Source organism: Sciurus carolinensis, chromosome 8 (assembly GCF_902686445.1).
Source record: "Sciurus carolinensis chromosome 8, mSciCar1.2, whole genome shotgun sequence".
Taxonomy (NCBI): domain Eukaryota; kingdom Metazoa; phylum Chordata; class Mammalia; order Rodentia; family Sciuridae; genus Sciurus; species Sciurus carolinensis.
This window is the reverse complement of record NC_062220.1, coordinates 146,902,041-146,924,774: the sequence shown is the minus strand read 5'-3', so window position 1 is coordinate 146,924,774 and position 22,734 is coordinate 146,902,041. Positions and strand designations below refer to the sequence as shown.

At 45.2% G+C, this 22,734-nt stretch overlaps 1 protein-coding gene across 4 annotated transcripts in view; it reads right to left on the bottom strand.

Moving 5' to 3' along the window:
* Nucleotides 1-485: 485 nt before the first annotated feature.
* Nucleotides 486-22,734, bottom strand: part of Cfap251 (cilia and flagella associated protein 251) — a 74,100-nt gene continuing 51,851 nt past the window's right edge. For all 4 annotated transcript variants that reach the window (XM_047561498.1, XM_047561502.1, XM_047561500.1 and 1 more), the window contains exons 18-22: nucleotides 21,308-21,398; nucleotides 20,960-21,103; nucleotides 3,428-3,656; nucleotides 2,598-2,699; nucleotides 486-1,456 (exon numbers count right to left, since the gene is read on the bottom strand). In XM_047561498.1, the coding sequence (XP_047417454.1) occupies nucleotides 1,356-1,456; nucleotides 2,598-2,699; nucleotides 3,428-3,656; nucleotides 20,960-21,103; nucleotides 21,308-21,398 (667 nt within the window). In that variant the 3' untranslated portion in view covers nucleotides 486-1,355. The remainder of the gene's footprint in view (nucleotides 1,457-2,597; nucleotides 2,700-3,427; nucleotides 3,657-20,959; nucleotides 21,104-21,307; nucleotides 21,399-22,734) is intronic.

The following is a 22,734-nucleotide window of genomic DNA, read 5'->3' as shown; positions in this document are numbered from 1 at the left end:
GGCTTGCTAATATATCTCCTAAGCCCTTAGCAGCTGCAAAATTGATGCATAAAGCTTGTTTTCCTTTTTGTGCTTTTTTAAAGAACAAAATGTAAACTAGGTTGCAGAGCTCTGGTAACATGCTTCAACAAGCGGGCGCCTGCAGAACCTTGGCTCGCACCATCTGCCCCAAGGTCGCCGTGACACAGCCTGGTCTGGGGCAGATGGTTCCTTTCGTTCCATGTTCCAGGGTGTTCTGAAGACTTACCATGCCAAATTTCCAGCTGGACACGAGGCAGTGGGAAGGCTCCGTGCAGGAAGCAGATGCTGCTGCTGCTGGGTTTCTCTCGTGAACACTGCTCCTTAGGAGAGTGGCACTTTCTTTCCAGGCTGGTTTCTCGGGGGAACACCCAGCTTGGGGTGTTGGGTGTGCTGGACTGAGCATGCCGGACGGAAACACTGGACACATTTGCCTGAACAAGGCCTCAGAAATGATGACAAAGCTCTAAAATCAGAACATAACCTTCATCTGCTTACACTCTGATGCTCTGCTATTTTCAAGGCCGAAATACTACTGTAAACTTAGTGATAATGTCCCTAAGTGTCCTTGAGTTGGGGAACTGGCCCCTGCTTTTGCCACTGTGTGTTCTGAAGCCGAGCAGAGTGTGAGGTGGTGAAGCGCCCACGACCATGCTAGTTATATGCAGTGCAAGGGAAGGTGCTGGTGGCAGCAGCTGGGGCTGCACATGGCTCTGGCCCAGGTGCCGCACACAGGGCTCCGGCTGCTTCTGTATTCCCTCTGGCAGTTGCCACCGTGGTTAAGCATGGCCAGTGGTGCTCATCATAACGGCCACACACAACTGCTTGGGGGTTTTGCTGAGAAAAAGCCATCATGGGTGGCTCTCGGGAGCACCCCTCCCTAGCTTCACCACAGGCAGAGCCAATCCGTACTGGGCCACATGAAGCCAAGGGTCCAGGGGCACTGCAGGCTGAGGCAATAGGGCCACTGACTATCAATTCCCTGGACCACCCGTGTCAACAGGAAGGCCCGTTGCTGGGCGAGACCCACCTTATCCTGTGCAAACCCCCTCAGGCTGAACTGCCTCGGATGAGGCGTGGAGACAGTCCTGGTGTCCAGCCGCCATTGACGCCCAGCTGCCAGGGCTGTTCTTGCCTCCACCCACTTTTCTATTTCAGAAACAGTGGAATGTCCAACTTTGCGAATTCCAAAGCTTAACAGAAATTTTCTTTTAATGTCTAAATGTTCTGAAGACTGCAGTGGGGGTAGGGAAACAAACGCAGAAAAAGCAACGCCTCTTAGAAAACACGCCAAGTCCATTGTGCTTCAAACGGTCCTCACAGCCTCACTGACCACATCATCCAGAATCCTCTGCAATGCTTAGGCCAAGAATTTCAGTCGCGAATATTTCTGCAGTGATTTCGTCTGGTAGTTCTTCTTCGAGGCAGATTTCTGAGCCTAGCCAAACAAGAAGAGAAAACCAAATGCTTTCCAGTGACGAGGCTTCTACTGCAGAGGATTTCCCAAAAAGACACCCAACAAGAGCAAGAGGTGCTCTGTGCTGTGGTTTGTCTTTGATCCTTGGAGAACCCCTTAGGTAGAAATGGATTCAAATCTCCCCATTACCCAAAACTCTGCAAACCTTGCTGGAAATCCTTGACCATCATTGATTGACCTTTTCAAGATTACTAGAAACACAAGGTAAATATCTAATCATTGGGAAAGCCACATTCTAAGATCCAAAGTTCACAAAGGAATGGGTAGCCATCAGGTACCAGATTCCAGAATTTTCTGAGTTCAGGAACTTTTTTAAATGAGATGCTGGGAATGGACAATAAAAGGAGTGCGAATAGGGAGACGGGTGGGGAACCTTTGCTCCTGACAGCCTCAGCAGGTAGCAGCCCTGACCACGGGGGCTCGGTGGAGACATTTCAGCCCAAGCAGGACCAGAAGGGCTGTTTGGATTGGTTCCTCCTGAGCGTAAATTCACGACCCGAGGTTCAGGCTCCTGGACTAAAAGGAGAAGGTGGGGTACCTCAGGCCATAGCGGGGAAGGCTGAGGGGAAGGATCCTATGTACTTATTTATTTATGTATTTGTTAATTTATTTTCTGTAGTGCTGGGGGACCCGGACCTAGTATGCCAGGTGATACTGAGCGAGGGCTCTACCCTGGAGCCACACCCCGCATGGGATGATCCTGAAGGACTTTGATGTTCTCACAGCTTGAAGCTGGGCTTGTGTGGCCACCAAGCTGTGGTCTCTTCCTGTTTGTCTCCCCTTACATACTCTTGGTCTGGAGCCGCTGCCACACTGCAGCCTCTACTAGTGGCTGGTGTTCACCCACTTCAGGCGGAGAGATGAAGAACAGGTCAGTGGAATACAGGGAAGAGCAAGGCCAGAAGACACGGTCTCGCCCGTGGCCAGAGCCCCCGCGCACGGCTTCTCGTGACTTATTCATGTGGGATTCCCAGCAGGCTGACTCTGTTGAGTGCACTGTCTTCAGGAGAGTGGCCAGCACCAGTCAGGGGAGATACACGCACTTAAGTCTACAACAAATTAGTAACCACAGCTACGTGCCCAGACAGAGCCGGCCCAGTACCTCTGACGGAGGAGGCCGCGGGCTCTGATTTCCACCCCTCAGGATTCAGGCCAAACAGCGTGGCAAAGCAGTCGTGCATCTCCTCTTCAGTCATGTGCTCACCTGGGTGTCAGAGAGTGAGAGGAGGTGGTTCAGCTCTGGGGGCCAAGCACAAGGTCAGAGTTCAAGGTCACCAATCCAAGGTCATAGCTTCCACTATTTAAGGTCTTCCATTATTCCACTATTCCCTTTTCTTTAGACACAAAACCACTCAGGAGAGTCCCATTTACTGTCACATTACTTCCTTAGGTGATGTTAAAAGTGTACTCCAGTCAGGGAGAATGTGTTGGGGCTTGCAGAGAGAAAGAAGGCAACTTGCCAATAAAGACTGCCCAGCTGTATCTTCAAGTTCATTTATACCAGATCCGCCGAGTTAGACTCAGAGGAACCTCCCCACCCTCTGAGAGAAAGCAGACTTGACTCCCCCCAATAAAATAATGTGGAAAAAAGCAAGAAAAATAAAACTTACTTTGGTGCAGTTTTATTTCACAAATGCATCCCAATCTGAGGCTAGCCCCGTGAGATTGATAAACTGGCATTTGTACCTCCATTTTATAAGGGAGGATGATGAAAACCACATTTTCCTGGTGTCTAGGTCAGGGTCCCTCCCCTTCCTTCACACTTGCTGGATATGGAGGACAGTCAGCAGCATCCTTCATGTTTAAAACGCTTTCAAATTACTGTTCTTCCATGATGGATGGAGACAGCAGGGGGTTGGTCTCCCCTAGGTTGGTTCTCCCTACTTGGAACGACCCAAGGATGTTACCAGATACCCCCACTCATGTATCTACCTTTAGTTAGGAGCAGTTTCAGGAAATCTTCTCTCTGAATAGCCTTCTGCCCTTTGGAATTGGTATAACCAAGAACTTTAAAGCTCTCCTGGATGCCATTCAAGGTGTTGCCGAAAGGGGGCCTGTGATTAAGGTAAACTTTGAAGAAATCTGGTAGGTTGATCTTGTCAAGTAGCTGTCCAGTGTCCACATATTCGCTAAATTTGATTTCATTAAACATGTCATCAATCTAGGGAAGAGATTAAAAAAAAAGATCATGGAAAATAGGAAGGACACTTTGTTATTATACTTCTAAAACTTAGAAGAGGAACAGACCCATGTTTGTAGTCGACATAGAATGAGTCTGTTGGGGTCAAATTGTGACCCCCAAGAAAGATGTGTTGAAGTCCTAACCTTCAGGTGCTTATTGAAATAGGGTTTTTGCAGATGTAATTAGTCAAGATGAGGTCAGTCAGGCACCTTGGCACATGCCTGTAATCCCAGCTACTTGGGAGGCTAAGGCAGGAGGAACATAAATTTGGTGGTCAACCCCAGCAACTAAGTGTGACCCTGTCCTAAAATAATAAATACAAAGGCCTGGGGATGTATGTAGCTCAGTGGTAGAACCCACCCCCGACACACAAAGATGAGGTCACACCAGAGAAGGTGTCTTTATAAGAAGAGGCAAGACACCCACAGGGAGGTCAGGTGAAGCCGAGCTTAGACTAGTAAAGCTTTAAGCCAGGGAACTGCAAGGGCTTCAGGCAACCACGAGCAACTAGAAAGGGCAAAGATGGACTCTCCCCTAAGGGTTTCAAAAGGAGGAGTATGGCCCTACTGAACCTCGATTTGGGATTTTTTTTTTTTTTGGGTGCTGGGGATTGAACCCAGGGCCTTGTGCTTACAAGGCAAGCACTTTACCAACTGAGCTATCTCCCCAGCCCCTCGATTTGGGATTCTGAGAGAATAATACATTTCTGTTGTTGTAGCAGGCCCTGGGCCCTGGGTTCAAAGCTCAATGCCAAAATTAATCAATTAATTAAAATCTCTGTTGTTGTAAGCCACCCAATTTGTGGCACTCTCTTAGAGTTGCCCTAGCACTGTGTCAAGTTTGTCAACACTGCAAGTACTGGCATGAACACTGCTTCTTTCCTTTCAGCTAGGAATCTCATAGTGCATCAACTACTTCCTTGCCTTGTGAGCAGATATTAATTTTATTTTAAAGTTAAAATCCTCAATAATTTGGGCCAGGTGTGGTGGTGCGCACCAGTAATCCCAGTGGCTTAGGAGGCTGAGGCAGGAGGATCTCGAGTTCAAAGCCAGCCTCAGCAAAAACAAGGCACTAAGCAACTCATTGAGATCCTGTCTCTAAATAAAATACAAAATAGGTCTGGGGATGTGGTTCAGTGGTTGAATGCCCCTGAGTTCAATCCTTGGTATCCTCCCCCCACCAAAAAAAATAATCCTCAATAATTTAGAAATGAGTTTGGTTGAATAAGCAAATAATTTAGTGGGGAGCTCAAATATAGGACCCCTGCCCCTAGTAAACGTCTTAAGACAATTAATTGCTCCATGATTCCCTTTTTGTTGCTTTTCCAATTTTACTCTGCAATATTTTATATATACAACAGATTATATATAACATGCATAACTTACATGGTATAATTTTTAGAACAAACACCTATAAAGCCATTAGTCATAGAAAAGGTCAATAAAATTGACAAATATTTAGCTAGATTAACCATGAGCAAAAGAGAAAAGACTATTAAAATCAAGAATGAAGGAAATGACATTATTACTAACCCTACAGAAATAATCACAAGCCTATGGGAATTGGATGAACAATTAGGTGTCATCAAACAAGAGAACTGAGATGAAATGAATAAAGGCCTACAAAGATACAAATAACCAAAACTTACTCACAAAGAAACAGAACAGTTGAACAGACCAACAGCAAGAGACTGAAGTAATTTTTGTATTTTCCACAAAGAAAAGTTAAGGGCCAAATAGCTTTGTTGATGAACTCTACCAAATATTTATAGAAGAATAACAACTTTTCTATGAACTCTCCCCCCAAATAAAAGGCACTACTTTCCAATTCATTCCATAATGGGCAGTATTACCCTGAAACCACACATAGACAGATACATCACAAGAAAAGAAAACCATAGACCAAAATCTCTTATGATTTTAGATGCAAACATGCTCAACAGAATACAAGCAACCTGAACCCAGCAACATACAAAAAAGAGCACACACCAAGACCACGTGGGATTTATCCCAAGAATGCAAAGTTGGTTTAAAACATGAATCTTAAAGTAACATTATACAGGATTATTAATAGAATAAAAGACAAAAAAAAATCATGATTATCTCATTAGGTGCAGGAAAAAGCATCTGACAAAATTCTAACACTTTACATCATAAAAACAGTCAACGCACGAGGCACAGGACAATTCCTGTGAAAACCCCACAGCTATAATGATGGAAGACTGAGCGCTTTCCCCCTAGGCCGGGACAAGAGAAAGATGTTTGCTCTCACCACTTCTATTCAACACTTTACTGAAGGGTCTAGCCAGGGAAATTTACCCAGGGAAAAGAGATAAAAAGTACCCAGATTTGAAAGGAAGAAGTAAAGCTATCTCTATGCAGCTGACATGATCTCGTATATAAAAAATTATAAGGAACCCACTAGAATACACCAGAACTGTTAAGTAAGTTCAGCAAGATTATGGGGTATGAGGTCAGTGTGTGAAAATCAGTTGTGTTTCTATTCTATACACACGAGCAATGAACACAACAATGAAAGGAAGAAAACAATACCATTTCTGATAGCATCAAAAAGAATAAATACTTAGGAATAAATTTAACAAAAGAAACATGACACTTGTGCTCTGAAAAACTATAAAATATTGTTGAAAGAAGTTAAAGAAAACCTAAAGAAGTGAGAAGACATCCTGTATTCTGGGCTTAGAAGACTTAATACCGTTAAAGTGACAAGACTTTATAAATTGATTTGTGCATTCAACAGAATCTCTATCAAAATGCAGCTGACTACCCTCCACCTAGAAATTGGCAAGCTGATCCTAAAATGCAAATTGCAAGGCACCAAGAATAGTCAAAAACAATGAAAAAGGACAAAGTTGAAGGACTCATACTTCCCAATTTCAAAACTCATGACAAAGCTGCAGTAATCAGGACATGGCAAGACATACAGACATGTAGTTCAATGAAATGGAATTAGGAGGCCAGAAATAAACCCTCACCTTCACTATTGATTGATTTTTGACAAGGGCAGCGTGTCAATGCAATAGGAGAAAACAGTCTTTTCTACAAATGGTGCTGAGGCAACAGAATGACCACACACAAAAATGAACTCCAGTTGGGTGCGGTGGCGCACACCTGTAATCCCAGCGGCTCGGGAGGCTGAGACAGAAGGATCACGAGTTCAAAGCCAGCCTCAGCAAAAGTAAGGTGCTAAGCAACTCAATGAGACCCTGTCTCTAAATAAAGTACAAAATAGGACTGGGGATGTGGCTCAGTGGTTGAGTGCCCCCAAGTTCAATCTCTGGTACCTACCTCCCCCCCCTAAAAAAAAAAAATGAACTCCAAATGTGTCAGGTCTAAATGTATAAGCTAAAAACTTTAAAACTCCTAAAGAAGACATCAGAGTAAATCTTTGGTTTAGGAAAAGCCTTCGTAGATATGACGTCAAAGCACAAAACAACCAAAGAAAAATGGAAAGAAAATTGAACTCCATCGAAAATAAAAATGTTTGTGCTTCCAAGGACACCACCAAGAAAGCAAAAAGATAAGCCACAGAAAGGGAGAAATACATGTAGATCAGGTACCTGACAAGGGACTTGTAGCTAGTAACCACCAAGACCTCTTCTAATGCAAAAAAAAAAAAAAAAAAAAAAAAGATGGACAAAACTAACAAGAAAGTGGGCAAATGATCTGAATAGACATTTTTCCAAGAAGACATATGAATGGTCAAGAAGCACACGGAAAGACACTGGCTGTCATTGGCCACTAGGGAAATGCAAATTAAAACCATAGCGAGATGCCACTTCATATCTACCAGGATGGCTAAAATCAGACCGACAAGTGTCGGCAAGGAGGAGAAACAGGAACTCTGACGTGCTTCTGCTGAGAGCATTAAGAGGGCATGGCTGCTGTGGAAAACAGTCTGGGTGTTCCCCAGATGAAACATGGACCCCTGTGGGACCCGGAAATCCCTCTTCTGGTACATGTTGGGAGAAACAAAAGCTTGTGTTCACACAAAAATTTGGACACGAATATTCACATTCACAGCAGCATTATCATAAAGCCATGAAATGGAAACGACCCAAATGTCTATCAACTGACAAATGAGTAAATCAGAGGTGGCCCATCCACACTGTGGGACGTTATTCTGCCATAAAAAAGAATGGACTACAAATACATGCTGCAGCCTGGATGAATCTTGAAAACAGACATTATAAGAGATTATGCGAAGTAAAAGAAACCTCTCTCTCTCTCTCTCTCTCACACACACACACACACACACACACACACACACACACACACTACTGTATGAGTCCATTTATACGAAATATCCAGATTAGGTGAATCCATAGTGATAGAAAGTACAAGCGGTTGCCCATGGCAGGGTCGGAGGTTTGAGGAAAATGAGGAGTGACAGGTAATGGGCCCAGGTTTCTTTTTTGGTGGATGAAAATGTTATACAAGAGGATTGTGATGCTGGTCACACAATGGAGAATATGCTGAGATCCACTGAATTACACACTTTAAAAGGGTGTACGATCTGTGAATTCTACCTCATTTTTTTCCCCAAGAAGACATCACCCAACCGAAGAAGTCGCCGGTGCCTTGCATCCACTCAGGCCCCTTCCCCAGGACAGCTCCCCGCCCCACGGAACCACGTTCTGAATTTTCCACTGGTGGAGGAGGTTCCGCTCACGAGCACGCCTGCCTGGCCCACAGACGCTTCCTTTTACTTTGAAGACGTGTGAGTCACTGTAAACCCAGCCACGGTCGCTGAGTTGTCCCCACACGATGGCATCACACCAGCTCCCCTGGCTTCCGTACTTCACCTGCAGACAGGTGCTGCTTAGACTCAGCACGAAGCGAAAAGAAAAGGTGACACTTTCCACTCCATCTGTGTGAGGAGAGAACGGTCAGATGTTGGCTTCTGACCCCGGGGACCTTGGGGACTCTGACAGGGCTGCTTAGGCCTCCTTGCCTCTTGACCCGGCACGCCACCTCCTCAGAGATCAAAGCTGTATCTCCAGGCCCGCGGTGCCATTCTGATAGGGGTTTCTTCTTGGCCACTAGCAGAGACACATAATCATGCCACCACCACCATCACCTGGGCAGCCATGGAAACCCACCCAGGCCCACAGGAGGGATTTTTTTCCAGTGCTGGAGATGGAACCCAGGGCCTTTAGGTCAGCGCTCTACCGCTGAGCTACGCCCTCGGCCGGTCGCAAGGTATTTCCAAAGCGGCCACAAATTCTCAATGCAACATTTTAGGAATGGTCTTTCAGACTAACACTATTGGTTATGGATACAAATTAAATATAACCGACATTATATTAGCTATGAGCAATACCTGTAGTTATAAGTGATAACGTTATTTTGTATGGAGTTTACATTTTATACAACTGCATGTTGGTATGTGTGTAAAGTTGTGTACAAATAAAACACCATCCAGGAGCATACGTACATATTATACTATGCTATACTTTCTACACATTATATGATTTAAACAGTGTTAATATATCATATACCACTATTTATTATGAGCCGGTAGAAACTAAAAGTATAATCTTTGATGACAGACTTAGGTTCTGCCTTTGGCACTGGCATTTTCTGTGCATGGGACCTTGGGCAAATTGCTTCACATTCCTATCTTCAATGTCCTCATCTTGAAGGAGGGTTTAACACAGTGATACATATGCATTGGGCTGCTTTGAGTCTTATTGAGATAATAGATGTAAAAGGCTTACGCAATGCCTTTCACATAGTAAGCACCCAACAGTAATTATTCTGTGATTATTATATTTTCCATGCACTTGCTAATTAGAACATATGTGATTACAATTGATAATTTATGATTATAGAATGTATTAATGAGATATCATTCATAAATATAAAATTGGAATAAACTTATATATAAATTATAAATGTAATGTATGATTTAACTCAGTTCAGAAGTAGGAGACTAAGATGACGAAATGGAATTCAATGGAGCCTGAGTTAATCCTACCCAGAGAGTTCCAAAGGCCTCAGCGAACATTCTCAGCACAGATAACTGGGTAGGTGACCCACCTCTTCCTCTCATCTCCCGTATGATGGACCAGGAATCACTGCTCAACAAGCCTGAAGTTGGTGGCCTTGGCATCCCTGACAGCTCCTTCCTCGGTCTCCCTGCAAGTGTTGTTGCAAAGGCAGCTGCTGCCACTTGTCTAAACGAAGCTCACATTTGGAAGAGGAACCTCCGAGATGGAAACGGCATGCGCCTTCAGAATGCCCCAGCGTGAAGATGATTCCAGAGGGGGAGGAGGCTGGGTTGACCTGCTGGGAAGACTGGTCGTCATCAGCCGGGCCGTTTACTGCCTCGACACGCTAGCCCGACATCTGCTCACCTGGGGAGTTTTTAAAATCCTGAGGGCCGGGTCCCACTCCCAGAGATCCTGATTTACGTAGTCTCGGGTGGAGTCTGCGCAGTCATAGTGTCTAAGAGCTCCCAGGTGATTTGAATGTGGGGCCATGGTCAGGATGTCCAGCTTTATGGCAAGGGACTCTCAAACTGCATCAGGTACAACATGACCAGGAGGCCTGGGTAAATCAGGGACCATTGGTCCCACCCCCAGAGTATCTGATGCAGCGAGTCTGAGACAGGGCTCAGAATCTGCCTTTCTCACGAGTCCAAGTGAGGCCAATGCTGCTGCCTGGGGCCACCTTTGAGAACCATTGTCTTGGGACACAGGGGTTCATGGAGGTGATGCTCACATCAAAATGAACCAGCCCAGGTTTGTGGTTTCCAGAAGCACAATGATGGGGGGCAGCTGCGGGGCGGGCACTGGCTCCTCGGGTTCATACCCGTCTCCCATGCTGAGCTCCTGGTATGGTTTTCCTGTCCGCCTCCTCAGCAGCTTAGCTGGCCTGAGCCTGCCGCTGTAGGGGCTCGGAAAATGCCGGATGGACAAGGTAGACAGCACGGAGCCAAGGAGGACTCTCCCTCAGAACCCACCAGGGCTCATGTGGAATGACCACTCACCACCCTGGTTCACACCCTCGGTTTCCAGCAGTTACTGTGTATTTGCTCTAGTCAAGGTGGGATATTATTTAATGACTTGTCACTTGATTTACAACTTTTACGTATTCGGACTGATGTCATCAGGGCCTCTGTGGGAGCCACTGACCCAGCCCCTGCGACCCGAGGGCGGCCGGAGTCCCTCACGCAGGATTATTTTACTCCTGCCTGTCACTGACCCACGTAGACCTCTGGGTTTGCCATCCCTGCTGTCAGCTGCACACTGAGGGCTTTAGAATTACGTTTTATAATTAAGTTTTATAAGCTCCCTGTTAAATGGAGGGGAACCCGATACGTTTGAACTGAGGCCATTCTGCGTGTTTGTAAGAAGCTGCAGGTGGGGTGGCTTCCTTTTGTGATGGTTTCACAGACTCTCCCTCCTGCCACGCCCCCTGCTCCACACACTACACCTCTAGAACATCCTCACTGAACGGGGAGACAGTCCTTCGTCAGCTCGCCTGTGCCCCCACACCCTCTCCCAGCTGCGCGCTCACTGACCTGGTGGGGGAAGGAGTCAGGTGAAAAGGATTCAGGGCTGGGGCCCATCTGCAGACACCTCCGAGCCCCTTGGCCTCACAGCTGCCCTGTGTCTCCTCTGGGCCTCCCTTATCCTTAGGGATATATTCCAAGACCTACAGTGAATGCCTGAATAGTACAGGACCCTGTAATCGCCATCTTTAATATCAACTAAGCTCTGAATATCCACAATGGTGGGTCATATCTTCTGCAGGTTTGGGTGCAGCAGCAAAACTAGTATATGTTTCTTTTTCTTCCCTCATGATTTCACAGATAGAAGATTAGTTCTTATCACGGAGCTTAGTAACCTGAGCATATGACTTTTGTTGGTGGGAGATTTACTTGGGATTGAACCCAGGGGTTCTTTACCCATGAGCTATATCCCCAGTCCTTTTTAACTTTGAAACAGGGTCTTGCTGAGTTGCTGAGGCTGGCCTCAAACTTGGGATCCTCCTGGCTCAGCCTCCGACATTGCTGGGATTACAGGTGTGTGCCACCACGCCCAGCCTTTTTTTTTTTTTTCTTATTAAAATGAGAATTTTTGCCTTTTTGGTTAAAGGGGCCACTTGACAGTTTTTCTTTGGCATATGCAATTGCCAGAGTCACCATGCTTGCACTTTGGGACCGTTTAGGAAAATGACAGTTACTTGAACACACGTACTGTAATACTGCGGTGGTGGACCTGACGACGAGCAGGCTGTGACGTGTCCAACGGGCAGGTAGTGTACGCAAAGCAGGTACAATGGGTAAAGAGAGGGTTCCTGTCTTGGGTGGAATGGAAAGGGATGGCACAAGGTTTCACCATGTTACTCAGAAAGACAATTTAAACCTTATGAATTGTTTATTTCTGGAATTTTCCATTCAATGGATTCTGTGCCACAGTTGATTCTGGGTAACTGATATCACAGAAAGCAACACTGTGGACAAGGGGCCACTTCTACATCTGAACAGCTGCCTCTTTCTCCTAGAGTGGTGAACACCATAGTTAGGGTCTGCCCACCAGGCGGCTGGGCCACAAGAGACTGGTCACAGGGCTTTCTCCCAGCTGTTTATACCCCATGTGAATGACACCAACCAGAAGGACCTCCGTGATAACCTTCACCCAGTCCCTCATCGGAGTCCAGGCCTCGAACACTTTTAGGGACTCCTCTTCTCCATGGTGAGTGTTTTTCAAGAGTTTTACAGGGACAGTTCTATCTGAATGACAAGTCCTGCACTTTGTTCCAAAGCCACAGTAGAGGGTTTGTTAGGGACCAAAGCTCTCTGAAACTCTGATCTTGCCTGTGCACCATGAAGTACCGATGGATTCTAAATCAAGAAATAATAAGAATGGAAATCAGTTCGGCAGTTCCTCAAGCAGGTGGACATAAGACTGACCGCTTGGTGTAGCAATCCACTGCTAGACACACATGCAGGAGAGGTGAGAACATAACCCACAAAAAAATCACACGGAAGGCTCACTGCAGCATTATTCATAATAGCCAAGAGTAGGAGCAACCCAAATGTTTATCAGTTCATGAATGAATAAATAAAATGTGGCATATTCACATGAATGAATAGAATCTTATTCAGCCATAAAAAAGAAGGAAGCAGTGACACATGTCACAACCTGGATGAACCTTGAAAATATCACTCCAAGTGAAGGAAGCCAGACACGAAATATCACACACTGCACACTCTCACGTATATGAAAGCCAGAAGAGGCAAATCCTCACAACAGAAAACAGACGGTGCTTGTCAGGGGCTGGCAGGGGCGGGGATGGAAAGGGACTGTTAATGGGCCTGAAATTTCTTCTGCAGCGATAAAAACACTCTGGGATTACACAGCCACACAACTGTGCAAACATAGAAAAGCCACTGAACTGCACACTTGGAATGGATGAATGACAGGGTGTGTGTCACGTCACAGCAAAGTTACTAAAAGGAAATAATGTGGAGGTGAAGCCAGGGCAGGGGCAAGTAACAGCATTTCAGGTCTAAGAACAGTAATATTTTAAAAGTTTGCTGGGCGCGGTGGCGCACGCCAGTAATCCCAGCAGCTTGGGAGGCTGAGACAGGAGGATCACAAGTTCAAAGTCAGCCTCAGCAAATTAGCAAGGTGCTAAGGAACTCAGTGAGCCCCTGTTTCTAAATAAAATATTAATAAAAGGACTGGGGATGTGGCTCAGTGGTAGAGCGCTTGCCTAGCATGTGTGAGGTGCTGGGTTTGATGCTCAGCACCTCATAAAAGTAAATAAAATAAAGGTAGTGTTTCCATCTAGAAATATACATATATATATATATATATATATATATTTTTTTTTTTTTTTTTTTTTAAAAGGTTTGGGGCTGGGGTTGGGGTTCTGGCTCAGTGGTAGAGCCTAACAAGTGTGAGGCACTGGGTTCAATTCTCAGCACCACATATAAATAAATAAATAAATGTCCATTGACAACTAAAAATATATTTTTTAAAGAAAGGGCTGGGGATATGGCCCAGTGGTTAAGTGCCCTTGGGTGCCCCCTGAAAATATACAATATACATTATATATATATATTCTTCTACCATCACTGCAATCTACTTTTATAATCATAAAACTGGAAAGATTAATACATACTTGTTGTGAAAAATTCCAGTGACAGAGACATAAATGTCCCATGATTCCATGCCCCACAGCAATACCAGGGTGGCTGTCTCAACTTTCAGGGTTTTCTTCCTTCTTTGTGTCTAATGCATGTAGAAGCAGAGCACAGGGTCTGGGGACAGCCAGCTTGGTTCCTAGACTCTGGTCCTCGAGAGCTGAGTGACTGTGAGTGTCCCAAGGCTCTGTGCTCACTCTCCCCATCTGTGACCCGGAGAGGGTAGAGCCAGCTGTGCCTCATGCAATCACCCTGAGGACCTTGTGCCCCAGGGGTTCAACGCAGCACAGCTCCAAGCCACAGCTCAAGAGAGAAGGGCTGCCGCTGCTGCTGCAGTTCATGGTCACCACGGTATTATCATCACCTACGTTCCTTTTTGCAGTGGCTCATGGGATTCCAGGATTAATTTCTCTAATGCATTAAGTGTGAAAGGTAGAAACAGTCCTGTCTTGCTCTGGTCTTTCTGCAGGAAGCTCTCTGTTTGCTGGGTAAGGGCCCGGCCTAGAGGCTCTCAGTGGACCAGGTAGGCCTCACCCAGAACAGTGGGCCACTTCTCTTGCCTTCGGGATGGAAATACCTCCCAATATTTACATTTCAGAGCAAGGCCCAACACACTGAGGGCCTCTCTTCAATGTGCAAGCTTCCAAATTCCCCTGGGATCTTTATCAGAGCAGAAATTGTGCCCACGATTTCTAGCTCAAGTTTCGCCCCCTCGTTATGGGTGAGGCTGTGCCACTTGGCCATGTTTCTCCACCCCAGCTGGGACCACATTTTAGCCATGAGGATTAGCGCACAAGGCTTTGGGAGGATCTGTGTGTTTGTCTTTCTGGGTTTTGTTCTGAATATAAAAGCAACACAAACAACGTGCCACAGTTAAGAAAAATTGAGTAATATGAAAATATAGGTCTGAAGTTCCCATCCCCTGCATTCGTAACCAGAGTGTCTTCTAAGAAGGGTAGAGGCTACTAAGTGGGCAGGTCTTCATTAACTTTCTGAACGGAAGTTAAGAAGAGCTGAACGGACATGGCTAACAGAGGAAGAACCTGGAGCTCTGAAGCACTCCAGGAAGGAGGCCGGAGGAGCCAGGGTAGAAAGTGAGCGCCAGCAGGATGAGGTCAGAGAGGAGGCCCCCTGGCTGGGAAGAAGATCCAACAGCGGTTTGAGGTGAATTGCTGTGAAAACGAGGTTATATGTGACCTTTCCTGATGATTCCCAAGTTTTCAAGGAAGTCCTCTTGTGGGAGTGGGCTGTACGTGGAGAGTGAGGCTGGGTTGGTGTCAGGTCTGGAGTGATGGGGGTGCACATAGCCTGCACACGCACAGGTAGAAGCCCAAGATCGGGAGGGCAGGAGCGCCTAGGGCAACGGAAAACTCCTGCTGGCTGAGGCCAGGCTTCCAGCTGGTTCTGGAGACCTCGGTTTAAGTTGGGTTGTAGGTACCAAGCAGGAAGTCCTCCCAAATCCCCTCCCCGAGAAGCAGTGTGAAGGGTTTGGAACTCAGTGACTCAGTGAGACCCTGTGTCAAAATAAAAATAAAGAGGGCTGGAGATGCAGCTCAATGGTAGAGCACCCTTGGATTCCATCCCCAGTACCTCCCCCCACCAAAAAAAAAAAAAAAAAGAGGTTCAGAACACGTTCCTTTAGGTTTTTCTAAGGATATACAAACACACATAATTAATAAAGAAATTGCCTTTTTCCTTTTAATAACAAATTCTATATATTCTTTCTTTCGGGATTAGGAAACATATGTCAATCTCACTTTTTTTTTTTTTTTTTTTTTTGGTACTGGGGATTGAACCCAGGGGTGCTGTACCACTGAACTACATCCTCAGTTCTTTTTTATTTTGAGACAGTTGCTGAGGTTGGTCTCAAACTTGTGATCCTCTTGCCTCTGCCTCTTGAGTTCCTGGGATTACAGGCATTTACAGATATGCCAGCTCAACTCACTTTTTAATGGTTACTAAGTATAGAAGTGCCTTATTTTATTGATCCCATCTCCTGTCAATGGACATTAGGGTTGTTTTAATTTTTGCGGCTATAAACTGTCCTGCAATAATTGTCCCTCCCCTATGTATCAGCGTACACTTGTGAGACTTTTCCCTAGAATATGACCTTAAGAGTAGATTTGTTGGGTAAGCATAGTGGCACACACCTGTAACTCCAGCAACTCAGGGGGCTGGAGCAGGAGGATTGAAAGTTTGAGGACAACTTCAGCAACTTACTGAGGCCATCAGCAATTTAGCAAGACCCTGTAGCAAAATTAAAAAATAAAAAAGGACTGGGTATGTAGTTCAGTGGTTAAAAAAAAAAAAAAAGATTTGTTGAATCCAAAGATAAACACATTTAATAAGAAGTCAGGTACTCCTTTATTTCCTCTCTAACACTCCTGAACACATCCAACACATTAGGGGTACTTGATTACTCAGGGGTCGAATCACGAAGTCAGGGACTCTAATTTCCTCACTGTCCTTGCAGTCCAATATGGCCCAGGAGCACCATTCTCTCATTTGCTCCTTCAGGCAACACTTGCTGAGTGTCCTCTATGGGGGCACTTTACAGGCACACATGTCTCTGCTGGGATTAGCCTTAAATTTACAGAACTAAGTGGTTGCACTGACGTTAATTCACTACAAAAACTTATCAGGATTATACAACACCACTCAGGTTAAACAGAAAAGAGGCTGAGGCTGGGGAAGACAGCTCAGTTGGTAGAGTGCTTGCCTCACATGCACATGGTCCTGGGTTCAATTCCCAGCACCGCCCCCCCCCCCAAAAAAAAAAAAGAGTGACCAGCCAAGCCATCGGGCCCATTCCAACACAATGTTCCAATGTCCCAGAAGATCTGCTACATTTATAAAGATGGAAGATGAAACTTTCTAGACATCAGCTACAGAAACTGGACACTTAAGTTCTGGCTCCTTCTATAACATTGTATACTTTGCTAATAGTTCATTTAAAAACATGACTTATAAGAACTGCCCCCTCTGCCTGCTTTGGCTGTGTTCTGCCTGCAGCTTTTCTGCAAAAGAAGGGGAAGGGCGAGGAATTCTTTGGGGAGGGTTATATTCTTGTATAATTTGGCTTCAATTTACCACGCTGACGAGCTTCAAATCCCCAAGGCAGTTACCATGATGTAAGAAAAATATAAATACCATAGAGTCTTTGGGGGGGCTGGTTTGAACCTCTGTGCCTGAGCCTTTAATGTGCCCAAGTGTTAAAGCACTCTGCTAGCAAGGCCAACTTCTTGGCGTGACTTCTTCAGTACGGGGGACCACTGCATCTTAACAGGATGTGTTCCATTAACCACAGAAAAGCCAGAGTTCAGAATTTCAAAGACTGGAAAAGATTTTTTTTTAATCACTATAAATCTGACATGAAAACAAAAGATCAGAAACTTCTCCCTGTGTAGCTTCAGATATAAAGTAACTCATCTGCTAACAAAGTCTGCACACTGGTATGGGGCACATCTGGATCCCAGGGCCTTTGGCGAATGTCTCCAAAGAATCAATGTATTTTTTTTAAAGTGGATTTAAAACCGTAGTCCAAGGGATTTATGAAGATGCTGATGTCAGCCCTGAAACTCCCCGTTTGGGCCAGGGGTGGGTCTATGCAGTAGCCAGCAGAAACCTCACAACTGCAGTTTTATTCTATTTTTTTTTCTTTTAGTTTTTTGTTTGTAAATAATTATAAATGTTGCTTTATAAAACATTTATTATAGACTAAAAATTATTTTTATAGATACCTTTTATTAATCAGCAAGATTTTGGTAGGTTGTTAAGCTTTATTATTTTTTGCCAAGGATAAGATTAATGCCTACTATTGTATATGTTCTACCATAAAAAGTAAAAAATTAGAAAAAAATGGTCATTCCATCAATCTCTTAAAAAGAACATGCCTTTTAATGAGAAATACAGGATGAAGAAGTATTGGTGTGGGGTACTAGGGATTGAATCCAGGGCTTCTCTACCACTGAGTTACACCCTTGCTCTCTTAAATTTTTATTTTAAGACAGGCTCATGCTAAGTGGTCAGGGTTGACTTGGAACTTGTGATCCTCCCGCTTCAGCCTCCTGAGTTGCTGGCATTACAGGTGTACGCCACTGTGCCCAGCAGAAGCATCCCACTGAGTAAGTGCCTCCTCTGTGCGTGGTGTTTGGGGACCTTGTGTTTCAGTCTCATGGCAACGCTGAGGTTGCAGATTTTTCCAGCCTCATCTTAAAGACAAGGACCCAGGAACTCAGACTATCTTTGAAAGGACTTGCAGAGCCAGCGGCTAGGAATGACCACCAGGTCAACTAATTCTGAGTCCCCTGTACTTCCCACCAAGATAGGCTTCTTTTCTTTCTTCAATCTCGAAGCACCAGGCATTGTGCCAAGCAATCACCCAGAGAAGATGGTATTAGTTTAAGACAGAAGTTTAACTAAAAAAAGGAAAAAAAAACAAAAACAAAAAACCAAACCAAAACAAAACCATAGAACCAAGAAGATGAAATGCAGTTGGGGGAAGTGAGGTGTGATCCAGGCTTTACTTGGGAAGCGAGGTTTCCATGATGGAGTAAGTTTGGGGAGTGCTCTACAGCACATCAGAAGGCTTGCTTGCAGATTCCTGATCCCAGGGCCTGTTAAAGGCTCTGAACAGTGGGAATCATGGAACTATTTTTTTTTTTTAATCCTATGCAATTTTTTTTTTTTTTTGGGTGATGCTGGGGATGGAACCCAAGGAGGTGAAAATACAGAGTTCCAGGCCCTGAAGACTGATTATTTTTATGTGGGATGGGACCCAGGAATTGGATATTTGAGGAAATTCTTTAGATAATTCTGATGCAGCTGACCACTTTGGGAATAAGTGGTTGAAGGTTAGCTTTGGAAAATACAGCTCTAAGGAACATTATTTTGTTTGTTTATTTGTTTGTTTGTTGTTTTTGAGATGAGATCTTGCTGTGTTGCCCAGGCTGGCCTTAAATTCTTGGGCTCAAGTGACTCGCTGGGCTCAGCCTCCTAAGTACCAGGGACTACAGACATAACACCAGCTTAAAGAACACCTCTACATAGGCCGCACAAACGTTCTTGGAAGTGGCAAGCTTCCAGTCAATGTGTTTTACAAAATACACATCAGAGGAGAGCCCTTCTGAGGTGCTGAGAGAACACCTGGTATTTTCAAGGTCCTCATTCAGGACTCAGCCATGGGCTATGGGCTCCAATAGCTCATTTGTCCAGAAGCTACTTGAAAATAAAAGCCACCTTCAAGCACACACAATATGTGATTCTGGGTAGACCGCTGGAGCTCTGTCACCTAATATGAACATCAAGCCTTAGCGGGGCTTCAGGGGTTATGCGCGCCTGATGGCGGGCGGGTAACATGCTCCAGTTTGGACAGCAGTCTGACAACATGGAGACCTTAAAGTTCATGTTCTCTGACTCAATAATTCTTCTTCTCAGACTGACCCAGGAAAATAATTAGAGAAGTAAGCAAGACCCATGCTCAGAGATGCTCGTTTGGTTGTGTCTGACAGCCAAATACTTCAGACAACCTTTGTGTCCAGCAGCTGGGGAATTGTTCTGTTAGGCACACAGCCTCGAAAGGGAGGTCATCAAGGACCTTTTGCCCCCAACCTCACAACCAATCATTATGAGAATGCCCACATATGTACACACATACATACGATGCCATATATATATATATATATACACACATACTGTATAGTGTTGGTATGTATATACATATTTACACAACAGAATGCCAATTCTTTGTCTAAAAATATAAATATATGGGCTGGGTTTGTGGCTTAGTGGTAAAGCACTCGCCTAGCATGTGTGAAGCGCTGGGTTTGATCCTCGGCACCACATAAAATACATAAATAAAATAAAGGTATTGTGTCCATCTAAAACTAAAAAAAATTTAAAAATAAATACTTTATCTCTCTCTTTCTCTCTCTCTCTCTCTCTCTCTCTCTATATATATATATATATATATATATATATGAAGGAAATCCACCAAATAATATATATATATATATATATATATATATATATGAAGGAAATCCACCAAATAATAACAGTGATCATCTCTAATTTCTGTTTTTCTCTTTATGGTTCTATTTTTTAATCAGAAAAGGTTATACAATTAACATATATCCTTTAGAGAGCATGTTTTTACAGACTTTATGGAAAGTGCTTATGACATAATATTAAGTAAAAACATAAGAGAGAAATATATATTCAATTTAGTACCAATTTTTTAAAACTAAAAAATGTGTCAAAAATGTTTTAAAAACTATGTTTGCAGGTGTAAGTTGGGCATGGGCACACGCCTATAATCCTAGCAACTTGGGAGGTTGTGGTGGGAGGATTGCAAGTGTGAGGCTAGCCTCAGCAACTTAGTGAGATCTTGTCTCAAAAATAAAAAATAAAAAGAACTGGAGATGTAGCTCATTGGTGAAGTGCTCCTGGGTTCAATCCCCAGCAGCGACAAAACAAAACAAAACAACAGTTCATTTAAGGAATATTTCCCTGGGCTACTTCTTGTCCCTGATGGAGGCTCCTCACGGCAGGGGTGTCTCTGCCGCATGGTCATGAGGAATGACTGCGACTGAGCTCCTCAGTCCAGAGAAGCCCTGTCTCCCAGAGGTGCCCCATTAACACGCATACTCCACACTGGCAATAAAAATGACCGAACGCCACCACTGCCAAGCTCTTCCTGTGCCCAGCACCTCACAGGCATCACCCTTCAAATCTGAAAAGCCCAGACCTCATCCGGCAAGGGCAGAGCAGGGTGCTGCCTGCCAATTCCAGAGCCCATGTCGTAAGCCCAGTGTTCTAACGAACAGGGGACTTGTAGAGGGAAGGCGTCTTTGGGGAATGGTGCCTTTCCTTCTGTTTTGTTTGGTTTTTGAGGTGGGGGTCTCGCCACATTGCATGTAGCTGGGATCATGTCTATTGTAAATCGGTCACTCAAGAGTGCATCTGAGATGCCCAGAACCTTCTTTCTGATCCATTTATGTTAAGAAAAATGTTAAATTTCTACTCTGACCTATAATTATTTTCCCAGAGGTAGTTGTTATAAATAGCATGCCCGCCGCTGTTCTTGTTTTTGTTCTCCCTACCTTCTCTTCGGATGGGTAAAAGCCAATTGCTCTCATGACATAAGGAAGCTCCGACAGGCAGATGTGTTCCGACACCTTCCTGGTCTCCATTGTATCAATACCTTGACTGCGGAGCTGAGAGTAGTAAAAATAGTCTTCCAGCTCCTGTGTGGAGACAAATGGAAACACGATGCACATTCTGGCTTCAGCAAGAAGCGTTAAGATTTCAAGCACATTTTCTACAAAGTATGTTTTGAGCTTAGCAGGGAAAGGAGTTTTGGAGAAAAGCAATGAGAGCTAAGCCCAGGCATGTCTGTTCCACAGACTTAACTAGATGTACCAGGAAGCGTTTATTCTGAGGACAATTACCCTGTAGAATTTTCCTTCCCTGCCACCAGACACCAGACCGTAGAACGGGGTCAAGTCTTCACCCCCAAGAGAAACCGCAGCCTCCAGGGCACTGGAACAACAACAGAAAGGTCGCGATTAGGAGGCACTCGTGCCCCAACACGGTCCAGGCGGGGCTCCGCCAGGCGCCGCACCCTCTGAAGGGCACGGAGCCACCAGTACAGTCCAGGTCTCTGCTGACTCGGTTAGAGAAGTCCCTCTGTAATGAAGCCCAAGACAGAAAATTCAATGTCAAGCGTGGGACTCGGGGGTACTGGCACCCACCTTAATTACGGTCGTGTTCTCTCTCTGATGACAGGGCAGGCACTTGGCAATTTGTCTGCAGCCTTTGGGGACCACATCTGTCCTAAGGGAGGGCGGATGGGCTCTTGTATTCTGAAACCACAACCCTTCCAAGCACAGCGGCTTCACCAGTAACTTTAGACACCAAGAGAATGGGAGATGGTGCAGGTGGACACCCAACTCTAATTGCTTCCATAAAAACTCAGGAGACCACAAGGACCATACCAGTCAGACAAAAATAACCCTCTGCTCTCTAACACAGGGTCAGATCTTCCAAAAATAGGCCCTTTAAGTGGTTAAGAAAACCTACTTACCACTTAAAAGACTGACTTTGTCTCACACAGAAGGTTAATAATCTGAAATCTTGTAATAACCCAGTCCTTGAATTTGAGTGCTGTTAATCTGTGATCAGCCCCTCTGCTGGGATATTAAACACTGTGATGCAGAACATGGTGGGGAAGTGGCTCAGTGTCTGGAAGCTGGAACCACAGGGACACTTGCAAGCTGTGTGACTAACTGTGGGCAAGAAACTTGACTTAGTCTCGGTTTCCTCATCTGAAGTGGGAAGGAGAATATAGGTGGTTTCTGGAAGAGTCCAAAAAGTGAGCGTTCGTGGAGGATTCACTGCCAGGCCCTCCGGTCTCTTCCTGTGGTGTGTGTGCAGGCCCCACTTACTCCATTTTTGAGCCATAGAGGAATCCCTCACAGTTGAGTTTCTTCACCTGTACGTGGGGATAACAACAGTGCCTGCCTCATGGGACCAGACGGCAGGAGGGACGTGTGAAAAGCACTCGACACAGGCCTGGCCCAGAAGACTCAGTACAAAGTGCTTAAGCTCACTGTTACCGTGGAAACAGGCACTGCCTTGCCCCTACCATCTCTTACAAAGAGTTGCCACAGAACTGTCCTCCTGTCAGGGGCTGCCCGAGCCCAGTAGCCAGTGCTAGGGTGGGGGCACCTGGTACCCTCTTGCAGGACCTGGCCCTCGTCCCACTTCTTGGCCCTGACAGTGGGCTGTGGAGGCAAGAGTCAGTCAGCAGGGCTCACCCACTTTCAGTCATGTGGTCCTGGAGCAGGGTAGGGACCCAGAGGAGCCTGTCACCACC